Raw genomic sequence first — 22,780 nt, forward strand, 5'->3', positions numbered from 1 at the left:
AATTAAATCACAAATTTTGTTTTATAAAATGCACAACATGTGAAACACGCATATATTAAGATCAAAGTGCGAAGGCAGATAACAAATGAAATGAGTGCGAGATACAAAGTGTCCTTTTACGTTGCTTTCCAATCGACTGATTCAATCCAGATGAAGCTACGCGCGATCGACGGATGTACGGGAAGTGTCGAATTTTCTTTACGCTTTGGAAAATCGTGTTCGTATCTCGCGAAAGCTTCGGGCGACACATTCCGTCTGTCAGTAGGCGCGGCGACAGCATTTTTCTCGGGCCTTTCCGCGAGATCCTGAACGATTGCGTAGGGATATGCAGCGGCACGGGAATGTGTGCACACGATGCAGGCGGAAGAACGTATACGGCTGCTATTTGTGTGTTTGCAGACCAATATTGAAATGTCCTCTCTTACATTTAATATTACGGGAGCAAATGCGACGCATATACGCGTACGTACGCACGTGTACACACATATCCCCGATGCGTATACGTATGCACGTACGACACGAATACATGAAGTGTGCAAGTCGTCTCACTCTGTCATCTCTTCGCCTCATCCTCCATTTCTGGATAACATGCGTCGCGAGGTGGAATCGAAGAATGAAGCGGGGATGAATTCGCCGCGCACGACTCGGTGAATACAGGATTCCATCCGGATAGAATACAAATGGGAAATATGTTTACACACCGAAAGCATTCCGAAGTGTACGCTGCGTATAGTCGTATACCTACGATGCGTCCATCGTGCACATTGCCGCGACACTTTTTAATCCCGACGCGTGTATTCAACGCGGAATTTCGTTATTAAAGTTTACATCTCCGATTTTGCGATTTATATATAGTTTTCGATCATTAAAAGTGATTCAGAAAATAGTCGCGAGTGTTTTCGATTTTTCTCTTATAGGTCAAGTGCGGTCAAAAACTTTCAACGTAAAAAATTTGATAAAAAATTGGAAGTACTTTCTTTAAAAACTTGTTCTTTATTTAGAAATTCGGTAGTCATGAGTACACATTTAGAAATTAGATACGAAGAGAAATCACGAGAGCAATTTTTTGCATATTTTCCAAATAAATTTCAATTTTTAGAATTATCCCCGATTTACTTACATTTTACACACAAAAAACGAAAAAAACGAAAAAAAGAGGCTCTCTTGTTTTCTCGGACCCCTATGCCCAGCTTGCGATCGTAATTACATCGACGTACGTCAATGCTGGTTCTTGATTGCGTCAAGAGACAGTTTCCAGTGGCATAGCTCGATTGTAAGCGCGGCCTGAATTCGATCCGGAATCAAAGGCACAGATGGGAAATTACCGTCGAAAGCGACGCGTTGTGCTAATATAAGGACAATTGGCAGCATTATGCGGGCACGGAGGGGTCGCAGCGAGAAACGCTTTGGGGATGATCGTCGGGGTGCAGCTATATATAGACAGCGGAGCCGTCCTTGCCGGAATAACAGCGACGAAACGAGTTTGCGCCGGTTATTTAGGGGTTAGCGCCGAGCTCTGCCTATCCGGATTAATTAAAGTAGAAAGGCGGCGACGCGGTGCTCGTTCGCTCGCGCGAGTTTCCTATCGCATGCAATTGCGATTTCTTGGCGCCGTTCCAGCTTTGTTTGAACGTTGTTGTTTCCGCGATCAGAATCCTGTCGACCCCCCCCCTCCCGCGCTGTCGCTGCACGAGGGGAACTCGTACTACGTACTACTCGGTCTTTTGACGAAGCGTCGTTTAAGATAACGAACGCTCTCCTCTCCCTCGCGTCTCGCCTTGCGTCTTTGTACAGCGAAAAACAACGGAGAGAGGATCCGCTTCTCTCTGAGGGTATATATCGGGTAACGTCGCCCTTTTTCCTTTATCCTTCCTCGTTCTTGCCCGTTCTCTCCCTCAACCATTGGGTTCCTCCCACCGCGAAAAGAGAGTAACTCACTCAAGCTCCCGCCGCGTAGCCGGTGTCATAAGTCAACCCCCTGGGTAAAGGGTGGTCTAATGGGCCCGGGAGAGCTTCTCTGGGGGAGTCACGGCGACGGAAAAGACGCTAGTGGAAAAGGTGGAGGACGCGCCCGTTTCGCTACGGTCGAGCGCGAAGGGAAAAGGGATGCATGGCGGGGTTAAGAAACTGGGCTGAGAAGGAGCACGTTCGGGAATTTCAGCATAAGTGTTAAACTCGAAATGCTCATTCTATCCCGGAGCTTATTTCGAACTTCGTTGGTTGCAGCTTGTCGACGGTTCGCTGCGCAAAATTTTGCAAACACCAAGAGACATGCCTCACAGGAATCGACATCGAGCTGTTTATGGTGTAGATTTCAGTGGTGGATCGCGTAAGTCGATTTAACAATACCATTGACCATTGTGCTACGTCGAGCTGCGTGTGACGCGGCTGTGTTAATCAATACTACGATATCAAAGGTAATGAACTGCAATATGAAGAGTTTGTAAACGGCTGTAGCACAGGATAATTGTAACATTCGCAATAATCCCGAAACTGTAATTACCGCACGCGTTGGGAGGACACATAAATTAACTTCCGAAAGATGATAGAGCGAATTCTAAAATATCAAAATCGTGAAAAAGATAGCAATCAGCGGACAGTTATCAAATGCAAAATAGACGAGGCAATGAACAAGAGAGCAGAAAAATGAAGCGTATAATAAGAGTATTGTGCTCATCGTGTTGTTTATGTCAAACTTGGTTTCTCTTCGTTATTAACTTTGACTAATGGGTTGGAGAAATCTTGTCGCGTAGACCGTTCACCGGGGGGGGGGGGGCGGATCTCGTTGTATCGCGGCAGTAATCATTTGAGGGACTGCCTGCCGAGAAAAAGTTGATCTCGATTATCTTGACCTTTTTTTCTTCGGGTTTCGCGATCATCGCTTCCTTAATGATGTACGTATGATAATAGGTGTATAAATGAAAAAGACATGAAATATAAATAAAGACCCATCATAAGAATTAACGATTTGATCATATAAAGTTGATACCGACTTTTATATACATTAAATTGAGATATTTATATGAAATCTCTTATTTTCTTTTGAACGATTATTATCTCTCTAGTACTTCTTCCAATTTATTATCGCAATGATTTCATCGCAGTTGTTCCGAGAGCGTAAAAAAGTCCAATCTTTTTCTTCTTTCCCATCTTCTTGCTCTTCTCTAATCTCCGAGACAATCTGACACCCGCGATCATCCCGTCGCGATGCGGTATCTTCCGTTAGGGCACCGTTAAGTCGCGCTACTATATTACGTCGCTTGTTCCGAAGTTCGGCGCTCGTTCATCAAGCTTCGAGGGCTTTAACGCGGAGAATTTTACGAGTGTTGACGAAGCGCTAACCGACGCTTTCCGCTTTTACCTCATCTCCGTCGCGCACCACTTCGTTCGCTTTATGAGCGGAGAATTGCAAAATATAATTTAACGATTCGCCGTGTTAAGTTTTGCCCGCGTCGTTGCGCTGAGCGCTCCTATACGAGACGACGCCGCGCGAGCAGTCGGCAGTCGTGAGAAAGAGAGATTTCCTCAAGGGCCGCGCCGAGCCAAACCACCTTTCAGCAAGACGCCCCGCTGAAGGTTAAATGAAACGTTAAACTGCTTTAACTTATGCGCCCGCGTATCTAATTAAATTTGCCGTCGCGTAATCGCGCGCCAGAGTTCTCCGAGAGAATAAGCGTGACTTATCGGCGCGAGCTTAGCGTGTGCTTAATATGTTGCTCACATGTTGCTCGCGGAGCGAACCTCGCGTGTCCATGCGAAATTCTTAATTCTTCATCAAATTTTATAATCCTGTGCACTACTTATATACTTTTTACATATTTTTCATATATCGTAATATAATTATATTCCATATAACAGGCTGACACTTGTTTTGCAGCCTATGCTTATTAATAATTTAACATAAAGCTAAGAGATTTAAGAAATGTGTTCAACATTTATTTAACATCCGTAATTTTGAAAGTACTTTTATAACTTTTTATAACAGGACTTAATATAACTCAATATAGCCCGCGTTAATCACTCAGAAAAAAATTAATTGTTACTATTACATATAATGTAACATGTTCTGGGAAAGCGCGGTTGTGTTTTTACTGTTTTTAAATGACATTTCAATTCACCAAATGCGAAGATCTTGCGGAATTTAATCGCGCGCAGTGAAAATGTGAGGAGGTAGTTCCGTAGTCTCAAGCGCTGTTCTATGACAAGTAAGGACGCTTTGATATCGTTAATGTACATCGCGAATGTAGCTATTCCCGTAAATTAACGCAAACAATGGTATATGTACCGAGTATCTGGGGCACGGACGCGCGCGCGCACGGGAGAGTGCGCGGCGAGTTAAAATTTTAGCAATGGGTTAATTTTCGCTGACAACGCGAGGCGAAACGCCTAGTAAATTTAATCTGCGAGATTTGAATAATACATATGCACACGCAATTTTCGCATAATTCTATACGTAATCGTTGCGAGAGCGGATGAGCCCCGCGAGAAAAACGCCTATCACAAGTCTTTGTAAAATATCCACCACTTTTTACACTTTCTCCGTGCTGAACTTGTCTTTCTTCCGGCAAAAATTTGCACGCGCTGTTACGCTTGTTAAATAAACGGAATAAAATACATTAATGCATCTAAATATGGAGATACTGTGACGCTCGGTGTTTTGTTATGTGAGAAAACAAAGCTGTTAATCATATATCGTTACTATAAATTTTTCAAGCATGGTTTATACGAACAATTAAATACACTAAAGTGCATAAAATGTAGCTATATATTTAAAATTTTTTAATATAATATATAAAAACTTTTAGAACTTTTTTAAGAGATTCTTAGAGATAGAATATTTTATAGTATTTATTTTTCAGTATTTGGAAGAAATATGTTCAGAGCATTTTTTTTTATGAAAAAATTCTCATAGATATACACTTTATTTACGCTCAAATGCTATCGCTTACGATACGCCTGATGTGTAAAAGCTCCAGCTTTTTGCTCATAATACTTTGTTTCTTTTCTTTAATTACGGGATAAGCTTTGGAAAATCCATATATCGAGAAGTTTGTATTTTATTCCGGGAAAACACGATGCATCGAGTGCGTCGATCGATGGCGTATGTTATTTTTGGCGTCGCTCTCTGATATTTGGCGGCATCCAGTTCTTGTTTCGAGATAAAACATAGCAGAACGATGAAAAACTCTGTCAAGAATGCATCATCAGTCCCCAAAAAAAAAATTCCCGAACGCGGGCAATCTATCGCGCCGCGTGGCGTTCCGCAAACGCGTTAACAGTTTCGTGCGATAGATACGAACGACGGGCGCGCGCGTACAATTTTCGCGCGAGCTTTCGCTTAACGAGTTCGAGGACAGGTAAGATTTACGAGAAAAATGCTTGTCAGCGCGAGGATGGAATTTATGAAAACTCTCGTTTCGCCCCGGTCAGCACCGTCAGTTCTCCTTCTCGCCCACCCGCGGCCCTCGTTCTCGCCGTACCTTTTCTTTCCCCGACGCGCATCCACCTTCCTCCTTATTTCTCGTCCATCCATTTCTCTCGCGCGGAACTTGGTGCGCCGCTATATCCAGAAAGTACATCGACTTGTGATGTACTTTTTGCGATACATTAAGGCGTATATTTTATGGGATGTGCGTATAACGCGACGGCGGCAGCGTACCGCGGGTGCACGCTATCGACTCAGGTCTTCACACGAAGTCGCGAAGACACGCGAATAACGTTAAGAGTGCGAGCGAGTGACTGATGCGACTCCGGGGGTCGCCTCCCTCATCCGCGCAGGGGTTATCAACCCTTCTCCGTTAAATTACACTTAACTCGATCTTATGGCCGACAATGGTAACCGTTATCTCCATTCGATAAAAAGTCACGCGATGACAAATACCGTCATCGTACAGCTCGCGTCGACAAATTTAATTTGCACATGCTGAGCGACGTAATTGAATGCATCGTGTGATTAACGTATGAGTATTAACGTATGAAAATCATTTTAGCCACTATGAACGTAATTTAGACATTATTTATTAATGTTGCAATTAGCGCGTGAGATATCTAACTAAATTACAGAAATTCATTTTGTTCTTATTTAAATATTCTCAGCTTTTTTATCTCAATATTACGAACATAAGCAGTAATAGAAACTGTTAATGAAATTCGGGAATTCTTACACTGTATTTCAAATAAATTTATTATCAACGTACCGTTGTCATCGTTGAGGATAATAACGCCGTTCCAATCGTAACTACGATAATAGGCAAACTTTCCTTCGCGATGCAAAAAAACACTGAAAATACACGCCGTTATTCTTCCCATCTAATTACAATAATAATAGCCGCGTAACGGCCCGCCTCGATGCCGCACGAGTTTATATAAACGTCCGGCATACTTCATTATCGCGGCTATCGATCGTGGAAACGACCGGGATAGGAATCGGGCCGATTCATTCCGCGGTGGATCTCATTTAGATTCCCATTCTCGATCGTCCCGCGATTTTCAGAACCAACTTTATCAGCGGTGGACCGGCACGCGTGCCAGGTTGCGCGGCGCGGATCGAGTTTCCGGACGAATGCATCTTGCCCGACGAATTTCCTCCTCTGTAGCGTTTCTTTATGGCAATTTCTAGCAAGACTGCCGCATCGCGCGCATACGCCCGTATCGACGCTTCGTTCGTACACGGCCTCCGAGATGCAATGCGGATGCCCGGGATGCCGTCAGTAGGGTATGCAAACGTATCCATAATACATAACGCGCATGCACACGCGCGCTACTGTGTGCGCGAGAGACACGTGCACGCCGTGTCATGTTGCGTGTGTGTTGCGTGTATATACGCGTTCCGCATATACAGCGGCGGTTTTGCCGCATCTAATGTACACTTTTCACGTCGCGGCAAACTGCGGCGGGCACCGTAAAGATAGCCCGGGAAAGTGCACGCCGATATTACGTGACGTGTTGCTCGATAATGATACCGTCGTCGTACGATAAAAACAAAGTGAGCGTTATACAAACGCATTCGCATATACGTGCGTATACGCGCACGAAGGCACGCTGGGGCTTTGTACAAGCGGCTAAGGTAAAGATAATGAGAAGCATCGCGCTTTAACGAAACTCCGCAACGCGTGCAGAAAATTATTCGTTCGCACCTTTATCGCCCCGTCTCGACTTCTTCCGAGGGATATTGTTAATATATTTCGCAAGGAGTTTCCGCTTAACAATGATGTGACGATCGAGAACCTTCTCGCTACTTAATTAAACGAAGAAAAATATGCGAGAAGTAGGTTGCGATAAGAGGTAGGTTTTTCAGATACGCGATTTAAGTCGAATTTATATCGCAATCAAGATATTTTATCTAGAATCGATGACATATTGCTGTGAGATTACGTGGCACCCATTTCAAAGTCTTACGCATAGATTGTGGATAAAAGTAGTACGACCATGTTTTTAAAACGCCAGTAGTCACGTTCACGAGTCAGACAAATATCATTTTTGCATTAATACTGTGTTTACAATATTGTATTTAGGTAGATCGTAATCAAGAATTTTTATCAAAACGCAAATGGACATTTATAGTAAATTGTCATGAGGTTGGGCTTACCAAGAGTTCTTTAACGTTTAACGTTTACACTAGCAAGATCGTAGATTAATGTTCATCCGTAGATCTTTAAAGTAGTGCGTGTACATGTCAAATGCGACAGTAGTCATAACGACGTGCGGTCAGACACGCAATGTACTTCCGACTGTTTTTTCTGAATTATAAATAACGAAGAAATGTAACGTCAATAATATCTACACTCTACACACACATAAGCCGATTCCCTCATTCCGTAATATGTTTGATTATTACCGATGATTATTATCGTACTCTTCGCAGTTATATCACTCAAAATGCGACACGAAGTGAGATCGTCATCAAAGATATCCATTCGCGTGAATATGATATCTGGTGAAACTTTTACGAACTTTTTATCGGTGCCGTCGTGAAAATCGAAAGACGATGTACTGCCGAACGTGGTACAAGCGCGCCGGACGAAGTAGCGCGAGTACGGTTTACGGCAGCCGGCCGGTTATGAAACGCGCGTATGATCGGGTACGAAATGCGCTTCGGTGAGTGCGAGTAAGTTGAGGGGAGGGGGGGGGGAGCCAGGTGTGCTCTCGGCAAACGAGATGGATGTGCTGGATGTTCGCGTATCGCGTGACCACTCGATCAACGCCGCCGCGAGTTGACAGTGACTTACGCACCCGGGCACTCAACGAGATATGACATGCGCCACTGGTCGCGCGCCGCCGCGCCGATGGGGCGCCCCCATTGTTACCCTACCTGTGTACCCGCCAAACACCCTTAATCTTTCTATCTTTCATAGCCTTTGTCATCGTTCGGTCGCTCACGTACCCCATATTTCTCTCCACCCCTCGCGTACCCTTCCTCCTTTATCGGCCTACTTTCCGTCTCGTGAATAAAGTGCAACGTTCGTTGCTCACCGCGATAATGTCGTTCATTTCACGCGGCGGTACTTTTTGCAATAAGACCGCGTTCTAAAACCGGTTCGAGCCTTCGGGGACATGCGTCGCGCAACGACGACCGACGTCTCGACGAACGAGCGACGATATAAAGGCCCCGATCGCAGTGATTGACAGGCGGTGGTTACTTACCGGAATCCAGAACCGTGTATCGTGGATTTGACGTGTCGATAGGCAGCATATCTCGCACCCAGGAGATGATAGGCGTCGGGGATCCAACTGCGGTGCAGAGAAGAACCGCGTTGTGGCCCATCTCGACTACCTTCGTCGTCGGCGCTTGAGTGATCATTGGGAAACCCATCGGTAGATTTTCCGCTGTAATCACAAAAAAGATGATGTCTTTAGTTATTAAATATCACGCTTAAAAGTCTGAAATAGCACATTATGCGGTAAGAAGCGCTGATGATGTTATATATGCAAAGAGAAAGACGAGAGTTGATGATGCATCTTTTAAGAAAGTTTGCTGAAGAATGAATATATGGTAATCGTAGCAAGACAACGTATCCGTAATACAATTTAAAATAAATACAATATTTCTCTCAAGTGAAATAATCTGAAAATTTGAATAAGCATGTATGTTATTAAAATTTGAGTAAGCACATGTTATTAGTTGAAGCCGTTGCACTTTCATGAACTTACTTTGCAAGATCACTGCATTAATTTTCCCTGAGAGCAAGGTGAACATAATTTTTAATATTTTAAAATAAAGCGCGAGTTCATCGAGTTTATTATATGCTCACATAAGCTTAATTGTAGTTGTTTGAGCTTTTATACGTGCAGGCGTGTTCGCGCACACTGAGTATAATCGATCAAAAAATTTTGACTGCTTCATCCGTTATTCAGCTACAAGATGTATGATCTTCTTAGACATCAGAATAATCAAATAATGATATATAGCGGGACGAGTACACATACGTGGATTATTTATAGGAGATAACATTCAGTCGAAAATATCGCGCGTAGCGAGAACGTCAAAATATTCGATGTGTACACGTCTTTTACATTGATACGAGGCAAACTTCGTGGCTCGTCAATTATATATCGGACGTGTCGTAGAGTAGATCCGGATAGCTCTCTGTGGATCGTAGACGGGCATCCGGCGACTGGTCTCGCGGGATCGAAAGTTAGCAAAAGCCACTGGAACTGGTCGGCCACGCCGTTCCCATTTCCCATCGCGGAAAACAGATCTTCCGTCCCTCGGAAGGCAGCCCGCTGATATGGATAGATGCGCCGGAATGCCGATGCAATCAGGAATGGAATCACAGAATTCAATATACCGCGCGAAGATCTTTTGAAAGGATTCGCCAAAAAGGATCAAATAAATCGCGCGATTCTCGTTTGGCAGCTGCGTTTTTTGGATGTTGCGTAATTGGAATAAATATCTCGCAAAAGATTTTTATATTTCACTATTTAGTTCTCAATTCTCTTCGCAAACTTGTGTGTTTTTTTTTAATAGTATAACAGAAAAATACATCGATCTATTTAAAACGAATGAATATTTGCCAAGATCAGTTATAGACATCCGAGAAAAACATTATATTTTGAGAAAGACGAAGCAATAAAACGGTATCTACCTACGATGATGTTTGAATCTTCATGGATTTTAATAGGCCGTGGCGTTCGCCACGGGTCTCTATAATCGATACCTAATTAAAAGATATGTTCGATAGAGATTGAGCGCGTCAAAGGCACGATGCACAAGTCGTGCGTGAAGTTCAGCCTCAGGGCGAGTAAGAAGATTAATTTGACCTGTTTCGAGGTACACGTGATCCGACCCACATCGCTCCCGTTCTTCATGTAATTACGACGGCGCTACATTAATCCTTGGGGTGAACTCGTAGTTAAATCTAAGTTGGCGACGCGGCGTACGAAGTTCAGAACAACTCCCGCGATTGTCCTGCTTCCGTTTCGACGGAAGCTCGTACGACAGAGATGAAGACAATTTACCTGAACCGATTTAATAACCTCTCGATACTGGTTATCTGAAGCAGACGTAGAATTTATTTTACAAAAAATGAAATTGAAAATCTAATAGAGAAGATATAATATATGATAGAATTATACAGAAATATTATTCTTAATACAGAAATATTACTGTTAGTCCACTAAAATTCAGCCTGACTGGAAACGGCATTTTCTCTAACTATTAATCTTATATTTCCAAAATTATAGTGCACTCTTTTCTCGGATCATTTTATATACATATTTTTATTTTATATTTAAAATTAAATTTTTTTCACAGAGATAATGCTTTTTATTATGCATCGTCATTAATAAATTGAGATTTAAATAACGCAAAGATTTAATACAAGGTTTTCCATTTCACAACATTCGAATTATAATTTATAAAGAGAAGATGGCTCTATAATTTTTTAGAAATTTAACTATCTGAGGTTAAAGTTACTGGTAAGCGAACTTGAGACTTGTTACAAGGCCCACAAACTGGGTGAAAGTTCGTAAGAGCGCGATCAAACTGCAATTACCATCGACGCCTCGGGGTGGCTCTTAGAAAGTCCATCTTTCACAGTCTCGTCAATTACAAGAGCAATCGGAACTCGCGGATGAAGTTAATGGTCGGCAAGTACTTTCGCGTATTCTGATCTACTCGTCTCTATTCGCGAATATATTTTAAACCAATGAACCTGTTGGAGCTTGGTAAGCCAGTCGTTCACACGAACGTAAAGATATATTTGAAGATTGGCACAATTGCGCATCCAGTCGCTTTGTGTCTTTTCTATCTTTTGTTTTTCTTTTGTAACATTGACACCGTCTTTAGTTGACGTTATCCGAGCAGTCGGTGTTCGGTTAGATGTTAGATTGCGGATAAAAGAAAAATAAATTTCTCTTAATTGTTTCATCATTATCTTCCACACACACACATTTGTCCATTTAATTTCTCTTATATAGAAAGATTTTCGTTCAATAATCATTTGAACTAAAACCAGCACATAAATGGGCTTTTTCTTGCTTAAAAATATTTTTAAATTTACGTTGTTTTAAAAATATTTTTAATTTTACTTCGTCAAACTTTTTATTTCCAACACCGCTGGCGTTATTACATTAAATCAATTTCTCCCATTTTCGAATCTATATTTATCGAAAGTAATAATAATATCTATAGAAAGATAAATTATAAAATTATTTAGCGCAATTTGATTTTGTTGGAAATTTCGAGTTAAATCGAGGTAAGTAAGTGGATACTTGTTTTATCTGTCAAATTAACAGTTCTACTTTTAACATGAACAGAGAGGAGAATTTAATTACCGCATTACATAATTTTTTGCTTCAACGTAACGAGGACATTTAGCTGTATCGCTTTTTTAGCACAGATCACGACGGCATCGATGTCATCATGTACATTACCATATATGTATCGAAAACATTCAAGTTAACAAAGATGCATGCGAGATGTATGATCTAATCGAGAGATTGGTGGACTCTTTTTCGTGTATATTGCGCAGAGGTAAAACGATCGCAAATGGGTCAATCAATTTACCGACTATTTGCTACCATAGTCGCAACTATTGTGCATTAAGGAACTCGAAGCTATTATACAAGTCGCGTCGCTCTTTCTTTCTTTCATTTTCTCAGCAGAGGATCTGTCAAATTCAACGGGATTCGCCGTGCTATTAACGCGCGAGAGAGGCCGATAGGGGAGAGCGCGGTAGTCCAATGCTCGACAACCTCCAGGATTTTCTCAGGGGGTCTTCCTCTCCCCATTGTCTTCTTCCGCGGCGCCGCTTCTTTGTCCTCGTTATCGTCCGAGTTATCCGACGCGCGGCTGCGCCAATTATATCGGCGGCCGAGAGAGCGCTTCGCGGCCGACAATAGAAATCGCCTGCAGACTTTCCGTGTGGCCCCCCGCAGCCATTTCCACCCTCTCCTCTCCGTCCTTTTCCTCCCGCTATATCCTCTTTCCTCCGTGCGCTTTTCCACCGGCGACAACAAACAATACAAGCACCCGACGTCGACCGCGTCGCAACGACAACAAAGTCGTCGGCAAAGCTATTGTCCCCACCTGGCGATCCGGCCGCCGCGCCTTCCTCGTGTCCGAGGTCGCGCGACGACTATTGTACAACCGGAGAACGAACACGACTACGACGATGACGACGACAACGGCGACGACGACAACGGCGACGACGACAACGACAACGACAACGACAACGATAACGAAGACGACGACCGTCGCTGTCGCCTTTTTCGTGGAAGACGTGATTTTTGTGAGAATTTGTCTTTCTTCCCGGTTTCTCGTTCTCTTTACGGCGTTCTTCCATTCCTGGTTTTCCTTCTTTATTTGCGATTTCTCGCTGTGCACGCCACTTGACTATGCACGCAAATGCGCGCGCGTAAAAGCGCCAATATGATGGACCGAGCGCACGTGGACGAGTTATTGTCGGGGATGAACGCCGCCTTCTTTTTTACAATTTCCTTTTACGGCGCTTTGCACCGTTTCTTTCTCTCTCTCCCTCGCTTTATCTCTATTCGCACATCGAGTCTTTTACCGTTACATTTAGATTTATGTTCGCCGCAACGCGATCGTAAGATCACAGTTTCACGCGAGAAGTGATTTTTCTTTTCAGAGATTCTTGCCCGACAAGACACAGGACACAAGATTAAGTTACAGACTGTGTATTTACTTTGTTAACTTTGTAGCTACTAGATGACGAAAAATATATCGAGTGTACCGTAGTAGAACCGTAAAGTGATTAAAGACAAATTCAGCAACATTCTTTATCGTCTGACTCTATAATGACATTCTCTCTACTGGCGACATTTGCCGCTTAATTTCCGCGCAACGGAATGGATCTTTAACTTTTTGATTAATGTACATTACAATAAAAGACAAAGTAACGTAAAGTAACTTTATCAATTTGATATAAAATCGCTTTAGGTTGATACCGTTGCGAGCAATTTATTTGATTAAAATAATTAAAGTACTGATAAGAGATTTCGGTAATGGAATATAGAATATCAACTATCGCCGTTGTGATACCGGGATTACTTCAATTCGAAGGCGGATGTATGAAGAACGTTGAGGCATTGTAACGATTTGTCCCATTCTGCGCGCTCACTCTCGCATCCTCCATCTTCCGTCTTATCGTATCATCCAGCGGGCCCGCGTTTCGTGTCGTTCGAGTGAAACATAATGGAGAGAAATCAATAGAATGATCGGTTTCAAATAACTCGTTTTACTTCCATCCCTTTTTTCGCCCGTACGTGGAGGATCCTTTTATCGTTACTTTCGACATCACTCTCGCGATCGTAAGATTTCAAGGCATACGAAAAGGGAGAAAAGAAGATACTGCGCTTTCTATGTTCGAGAACGGCTTTCAGTGAAGGGCTAGTCATGAAAAAAGGTTCTGACTGATCTCTTTGGCACCCTCATTTTACGAGGAGACGCTTACGTATAGGCGATAAAGGAATTGTTTTCTTAGAGGGTCAAAGTTATATATAAAGGACTACTCGGCGGCACAGGCGGCACTCTTTTAGAAGCGTATGGTGCGGCGAGCGCTTCTTTGGGATTTTGTTGACTCTTCCCGCTCCGACGATTCTGTGAGCGGCCTTAGCGCTTCGTAACGTGTATTTCCACAAAATTTGCGCCGAGCCGCAACTGCATTTGCGATCGACACATCGACAGCAAATATTTGCTCTACCTCAACCGGCGGCGAAAACGAATATAATATAGGAATAAATCGTAATTTTAACAACGTTATTTCGTATATTTGATTGAGCAACAGGTGATCAATTCGTGCGGCCCCGAAACGTTCTCTTCCGTGTTATCATTCGGCTCATACATAATTGATAACTGGAGTTAAAGCAAATAAGAGCCGATCTATTGATGAAAAAAATAGGAAGCGAACGAGGGGAAAAATGGATTTGCCGGGTGTCGTTAGGACGAAATTGCTACGAGATAGCCAGATGTACGACAATTTCGAAATCGGCGATCCCTCACGGGGGATCTAGAGAATCCACAAATCGGAGGAAGTCCGCGGGAGTGGCACACAGTTGAATCTCTGAAATATCGACGGCTTACAGGATCGTGTTGCGAAAACGAGGGTGCGTGCCGAATCATCGTTCGTCGCGCATAAATTCTCCTCTCGTCTAAACGCGCGACGTTACACGAAAATATTGAGAGCGCGTGGCGTATCGCCGAGGTATAGGTCTCGTGCGGCGACTTTGAAAACCTCTAGAATCAAACCGCCGGACATAAATAACACGTCGTAACTGTGGGGAAATAATAAATTTCCGTCTTCCGTCTTTCCGGCGCGAGATAGCGTATCGCGGCCCGATGTAATACAAAAACGTGACTGGCGCTCGAATAATCAGCATATTTCGAGGGAAAAAGTAGCTCGGGAGGGTCAAATACGCGCCCGAGAAAATCGATACTGGAGTCGCTCACCTCCTTTCCCGACGGTTGAATCGAATCGCCTCCGACTTTCGTAATCGGAGTCGCAAATATTCGTCGCCGTGTATCTCGCGATACATACCCCGGGTGCGGCATCTGGAAACGACATCTCCAGGGATGCACAGCCCCCAGCCCCAGACTTCGCGACGGACGAAGTCCGTTACCTCTACATCGTGACATCCCAACGTTTCAGTCGATTCGGAACGATCAAAGAGTATTGTTGTACATTTTCGCATTCTTTCAATCTCATTTTTTCGTATCAATTGTGTTTCCTTTTAAACAGACACATGAAGATAAGAGATATATTTCTGTAATCATGTAACGCATTTAGATATATCGTTCTAATAATTAGGCCTGTCTCGGATTTCATTTATTCTTGGGATTGCTTGTTACTTGTTAGAAGTAGATTTTTCATTTCGATGTTTTCAACGAGATTTTCTTTGCATCTCATTCGGACGCAATAGAGGAAACTGTGACAAAACAATCGGACTCCGATCGTACCGCTGCGAAATATTCTGCCAATTCACTCGAAACTTTCATAGTGATCGACCTTCTTCTCGCGATCTTTGTGTGCTGACTGGTTGGGAAGTTTCTATCCCTGAGGAGATACGAGAAAGTAATCCGGGGCACTTCGATACGTCTCGAGACACCTGAGAAGTTGCCGGATGAAAGAGTGACAGGCCAACGGGGTTCGATGGGGTTGTAACGGAGGGGCCAAGGGCAGAACTGCCACGAAGATTTGCGTGGAGAATGTCGGATGGCGGAGTTTCTACCCTGCACCATTGGTTGGCTTTCTCGAGCCGCGGGTGGTGCAATTTAGACGATATATGTACAGGTATGGGGAAACGGTCTTGTTGCGGTCCGCAGGGAATATTTTCCGCGTATCGAAAGCAGCCGCAGGCTACGGGATGTTACAGCAATTATGTGAATTCGTAAATAGATGGGGATGTTTCGATTATATTATCGAATGCGTTACCTGCTACTTTCCCGAGAAATTTCGGATTGTATGCGATAATAAACGTTGTGAGAATATTAATAATAAGACAACACATTGCAAAATATATAATCTATCGTCATATTTCGCAATGGACATAACTAGATAGAACTTCATAAATATTACCGAAGTCTGTATAAAATTTCGTAGATTAACTAAATCATTTTTATCTATGAATTACGCAATTGATTTAGGATCAGTGTTCTTCAATTGTTGATTTTTTAACAGTTCTGGATTCATATATATATATATATACTTAAACTTCAACAATATAAGTAAAAACTCCACTCTTAATTTAATTTCTATAATTTAATAGATTTATAATTATGAAAATAGAAAGAAATATTTAGTGCTAAAAAATAAAAGATGAAAATATTTGAAGAGAAAATAGCTTGTTTTAGAAATACTTTTTTTCTTTTTTAACACTGCTTTTCACGGTAACTCTATAGGTGATAGAAAAAGAGAATCAATTAATAAATAAACATTTTCATGAAAGAGTTACAGTGTGTGGTAGGATACGGTTAACCATTCAGTAGTTGTTTGTAAGATAACAGTACTTTTTCATAATTATTAAACATCCAACGCACGTTCGATCCGTCAAGTCATATCAAATGCAATTAACTTTCACAATTTCGTAATTGCGCCCGTATTTCTCGATGCCTCGTAATGCTAAATTATGTTAGCGCAAGAACGTAGCACGAATAACGGATGACTCAGCGGGTTTTCAATCGCACCGGGGCGAATGCAGTCGTACGCATCCGTAATGATCGCGTCATCGTCTGAAATAAAATTCACGTCCGGTCATGGAGGTAGAGGGAATTAATCGCTGTCGGTTCCAAGTGAGAGAGCCGGCCAATAAGGGACGTGCCAATAAACCACGTGGGATAAAATCCGCCGTAAAAGTCTCAGGCAAACGCGCCTTCATAATTCAAGCATATATGCGGCGATGCAGCTGCAGGCGTACTTTCTGGACATGGACGTATATTTATGGGGTGTTCCAGAAATCGCATAATATTTCATTAAATTTTGTAGCAACCATTTGATTGGATGCTATCTTTCAATTTGTCAATTTCTAGTAATATTTTAGTAGGTTTCGAGTTTATATTATTTTAAAGTAAGTCTGATTAAAAGTTGATTAAAAAACAGGGCCATCTATTTGCTAAAGTTCGTTATTTTTGCATTGCTTACAGTTTAATTATTGATATAATTCTCGTTGAGAAGAAATTGATGTAAAAAAAATTGATGAAAGAAACCGTAGATGGAAAAGTTTGCTGCGGAGTGTCTGGGTCGCTCTGTATGTACCCTCATATATTGGCCTCGCGTCATTTCAAGAGAAATCGATCTATGCGAAATTGCCCTGAGTCGCAGAAAAAGAGCCCCTCGAGTTCGGGACGCCGCGCCGGTGCAAATCGCTCCAAAACGAAGCGAAGAAAACCTCACGAAATCGGGGAATTAAGTTCGGGAATAGCACACTTGCTGACATAGCGTGAAAATTTCTCCTTAAGACACATCGTTTTTACATGTCCTTAATGTATGTGTAATTTATATTTTTACATTTGTACACACGTCAAAGATTATATAACAATATATTTTCAAGATTATATATTTCTGTTATTATAAGCATTTATATATACCTGGTAGAAAAATTCACTAATTATCTCGCAGGAAGGAGTTATCTCTCGTCTTTCGTTTTAAATACATCTTTACCTGATTCTGTAGAGAAAGAGCGAGAGCCGGAAACATGCAGTAAACTCGAGGGTTAAGCTCCTCTCGCTAGCAACGTTACGAAAAATGCGTCAAAGTATGTCGTGTATGTCGCGATTTAACAAGACTGTGCGAATGATGTCTGGTCTCCTTCCCCTATTTTCGGTGTACTCATTTTTCTCGAATACGATTGGAGAAAACTCGAGACCCGCGTGTGCAAGCGGGTTGTAATCGCTTCACCAACAACAAGTACGTCGAGCGTCACGCTAGTTAACTTCATTAAACGAAGGACCGGGGCGGTGCAAGCTACATTACCGGAATATAAAAGCTTGTCTCTCGGAGTTGCACTAATGTTCCAATGCTGGCGGCAGGTGGTGTAAAAGGACACAAAAAAGCAGAGGGCGGAGGACGGGTGAAGAGACTAAAGAGGGGCGAGCGGGTGGTTTCGTAATATCCGAGCTACCTCTCAACCAGTCGGCCCGCCTTAACAGGGATTCGCATCGAGTAGGTTGGTTTCGAGCGGCGGCTCTTAAGAGATTAAGCTTTAAAGCCAAACTCGCCTTCCTTGGACGTTGAGACGGGCGGGGCGTAGAGAGGCATTGAAGAAAGTCGTCCTAAATCGTCGTTTGATCTCGTGATTAATACCGTTGGCTTTACAAATTGGCGAGATGAATGGGGTGAAACCTATGTATCGAGAGGATGGCTCGTGGAAAAGTGAACGTGACGTGGAACAAGATCGTTCTATTCTATATAACGGGAGAAAAAAAGAACGACAAGTTCGATCAAAGATCGTCGTAATTTTTTCGCTCGAACATTGCGCGTCGCTTGTCGCAGAGCAAACGTCTTCGTTCTAATTCTTTCCAACTACAAACCGTCGTGACAGCTATTTCATATCTCTATGCTGCTGCTTTAATCTTGAGATACCTACCATTGCAAACGTTATGATCTATTTAACCTGATAAACGTATCTAAAGTTTAAAGTACAAGCTTCGCATGATTTTCCAGCAATAGCGAGAACTGTTTAATACTCTAATAATATTTTAATATTTACTATTCTAATGCTTGACTTATTTCAATGTAACATAATGCATTCCGTATTCGAATAACAGAAAATAGGAATGTCACATTTATAATTAAATACACAACATTACACCATGTAACGTCTGCTCAATTAATTAAGAGAGTTACTGTCAGCATTTTGTAGAACTATGATCGTGGATATTGCGATCTTCTGGTAGAATTACAACAGCCGTGTGAGGGCTACAAGGGAGGATTATGAAGGACACGAGTCCTTTTCAAAGGAATAATTACTGTTTACGCCATCTTGGATTACAGCGATTATATTTCACGATGTGAAATGGACTCTTAGGGATAAGCTCGCGTCACAAATGCTCCCCCTTCTTTCTTCAGGGTAAGCTTAATAAACAGCCCAACGTGTATTCCAAATATTTCATTTTAATCTCGTTCAACTTTCCGAGGGTGAATATATCCTTCAGTCTTCAGTATCTCAAACGATAAATCGCATAAAATTCTACAGTTACCGTCGCATTTAATAATTTAATACCATTAACGGTATGGTTTTTTACTTCAATGTAGATAATAGCGGAACCCGTTTTGACAACTTTGTTCTATTATCAGGATAAAACGGAAAAGCGTTAAAAGAAGAAAGATTCTTCCATCATATTTGTGCCATCGTCCCGTTTGTTTAATTTTTCTGTTTACTTTAGTATTTTATTAAAAATAGAAACCAGATTATTATCCTTTGTGCTCTTCCACTCGTCTGCGAATTTTAGTTTAATTGAAAAATTTCAGTTGACATTTTATATTCATATTCTCTTTGTTCGGGTATAAGATATAAGCGTGTAAATTTAATGAAAAAGAAAACAATTTCCATTAAATCGAAATACTTGTTTAAAGTTCGTATTGATTAAGTCTATTCTAGTTTTGTGTCATGCAAGATGCAATTCTGGAAAAGCGCGCTCGAATCGCAAGGAATAAAACTGAATGACGTCTCTCATTTAATTGCGGACAGCTATTGCCGCGACTCACTTAAAATTGCAGCATCGAATTTCGCGTATTAAGCCGCTTGTCACAACTATCGGAAAGGCAGCAAAACCTGTCACAATAATACGGTTTCGATGTAAAAGTGGCAAATGGCGGCGAGTCGACCGTTATCGATGGTAAAATAAATGGAGCGGCGGCGCGCTGCTACGCTGGTAGTTAAAGTGCAAAACCTCGTACACCCCGATATTCCATAATTTCATGGAAAAAGTGAGGTGCGGAAACTTTCGTTGTATGATTTCCCAACGGTCGGCTTCTAAATAGGTATCGAAAACGGTGGATGCGTTTATTTTTTTAATACCCCCAGGATTTTTCTTATTCACCTTACGCGGCGGGGTGGTTGCGATAAAAATTTCAAGTACGATGGCTTTTGAAAGGCAAAACAGACTTGCGAAAAGTAAACGTGCTATTCTTGTAAACAGAATAATCTTGGACTCAACTACATTCTCATTATTTCAACAGCCTTAATAATAAACTTGAAAAAATTGCAAAGCGATTAGTTTTAAATATATCTCTCCTATTTGTCGCATAATTAATAGCTTCACGAATAATCTTGTTTTTATTATCTGCATAATGGTTCAGTTCAAAAAAGTACAATTTTCAGAATAATTATATTATAGCTTGAATACATATACATCGTGACTATTCATAACTCACGCAAATAGTAAATGTCGCAGAAAAATATTTTTTGTTCAGCAAAAATAACAAAGTGTGATATACTGATATAAATTCAACGTTTTTAGAATCATAATTATTAAAAGTGAGATACAAATAATTGCGGTCTTTTTTCGATGGCTAAAAACGCGTCACCTCGTAATTTTAACAAAAGGGACTTTGAGCGCGGAAACAACCTCAACGACAAGGGATAAGCTTACGGTCGATAATTTTATCACCGGTACCTGTTGACTTCGCTTGACTACGATACGATAATTAGAGAACGCTACACTGTTCCCTGTATTACTTGGCGCCCGTGTATTTAGGTCGAGATGCACGGACCTCTGAATGCACCACCGACAGACGACAGCCGGCAGATCGAAGATGCATCGCCAGAGTCATCCGATGCGCGGCCCCGTTGTAATGCGCTTACCGTATCACAACGGCGAGCAATTAGCCGGCTAATTGCAAGGAGGAAACGTTCCACTGTCTCTAATGCCCCGTGGAGTTCAATAGGCCTTTGTGTTGTTTATGCGGGGCAAACTTTGTTACCGGCCGTTTGATCGTCAAGCCGGGAAGATGCGGCAAGCACCAACGTCGCTTTTCCCATTATTGTTCAATTTTCATTGTCAACAATGAGTACCTCCCTCCCGCTGTGTTGGAATTTAATAATCACGTAATTTTTAATTAGAAATATGAGCAACGACGTACATAATACTCCACAGATCATGATATTAGATTATTTTTGACGATTTTGAAGCCGATTTTTCTTTATTAGAGAAAATGTCAACGTATTGTAATTTTTTAATTTTCAAGTGTGAAATATTTTGATAAATCACGAATCAAAATTTGGATAAATTACTGTGCATTTAAATTTAGTAAATAAATAATGTGATTTATTTAACGGCATACAAGCAACTTAATCCGTAAATAGCATTTCACTTTTAGTCGCGTTATTAAAATTCGAAAGTTGAAATCAGTAGAGCACAAATAGCATTTTACAACTTAAAATAAAACGTATATTCTAGCAGGCTAATGGTAATTCTATTGTAAAACTCGTAGATACATTTGTGCTCGGTATACAGATTACTGTTAACACTTGGAAAGCTCCATTATCAACGAGAATAAAGGATCCAGATTAAAGTTTGTGAACATCAAACACGCATTAGTCTATTCATCATAACTTATTAAAACATACATTAGTCTGTTTATATTATACATTATATGTATACACATTAGTCATATACGGTATATCTACATACATTAGTCATATATGGTACATATAAAATCAGTAATTCATCAACTCTGTATAAGTAAAATTAGCCATTACAATTGAGACAATAATGCACTCCAAAGACAGTCCTGACAATATTTCTCTTTTGATTTATTGATTTCTTAAAATCGCACACACAACTTTACTTCAATCAAATATAAATTAAAAGAAATTATTAACAATAAATTAATCTACAAATAAGTTTGTCGATCCAATCAAAGGTAAAATTTTATTCTTTAAATAAACGTTAGATTTAATAGCCAATTTTTTTTATTGAAATTAATGTAAAACGTAACAGATAGAATATTTGGCGATGGAATATATTCAGTTTGTTTTTATAAAGTTATTACTCCGGCGCGACAACATTTGACTAGCGCGCGCGCGCAGCTTCGGTGTTTGTTTTTTCGAGGTATAGCACGCCGTTAGTGCCGTTACAGCCGATACGTACACAAGATCATCGTGCTATCATTCGTGTGTCGATATCCAAACGAACAACTAGCGGCACGAGCCGCTCTGTGTATTGTTGTATTACTTTCCGAGGCGCGATCGCGACAGGTACGGGAGATGCAAACGCGATCCTTTACAAATAATTTATTATCAACGTGATTTATTGTTTCTTGCGATTAATGACTGTTATCGTATGGAAACGTACGAAAATCTTTATCGAAGTAGATATTTCAGCATTGGTACGTATTTAATAAGTACACGAGATTATTAATGCCTCAATAAATAAATTTAGTCGTTTATTGAGACATACATGTAGAGACCAAAGAGGATCTGGAAAATGCACGTATGCTGCTCCGATATATGTGCGTGTAAACTCATATACGTTGAGGAATCAATGATTCTGTATACAATCGTAATTAAATTAATATTTGCTAATCGTGTAAATTCCACGTTCGTACATAAGTGATTTATAAGCCTTCATCCGCTCGAAATTCGTCACTGTAATATTCTTAATTTATGAAATATTGCAAGTTACGAATAAAACATAATTATTATAATCCCTTCGTATTATTTTAACGGTCTTCACCACATAATAAAGTGTGCATCGTGTGTCATGCCGTGAAAAGCACCTCGCAGTTGTCGTATTATGGTGGCTTAATTTCGCGTGCGATCATAATATAATTAAACGGTTTCGCGAATAGGTATTGTGTGAGTGTAATGAAAGAATCTA

The 22,780-nt window shown here is 41.3% G+C and overlaps 1 protein-coding gene across 11 annotated transcripts in view; it reads right to left on the bottom strand.

The window, feature by feature from the left end:
• The window catches only part of Lar (tyrosine-protein phosphatase Lar), a 399,840-nt gene that overhangs the window by 29,064 nt on the left and 347,996 nt on the right, over positions 1–22,780 (bottom strand). For all 11 annotated transcript variants that reach the window (XM_077407378.1, XM_077407374.1, XM_077407377.1 and 8 more), the window contains one exon: positions 8,644–8,826. In XM_077407378.1, coding sequence (XP_077263504.1) covers positions 8,644–8,826 — 183 coding nt within the window. The remainder of the gene's footprint in view (positions 1–8,643; positions 8,827–22,780) is intronic.

This window comes from Temnothorax americanus, unplaced genomic scaffold (assembly GCF_048541705.1).
Source record: "Temnothorax americanus isolate GAGA-0224 unplaced genomic scaffold, ASM4854170v1 Scaffold22, whole genome shotgun sequence".
Lineage (NCBI taxonomy): Eukaryota > Metazoa > Arthropoda > Insecta > Hymenoptera > Formicidae > Temnothorax > Temnothorax americanus.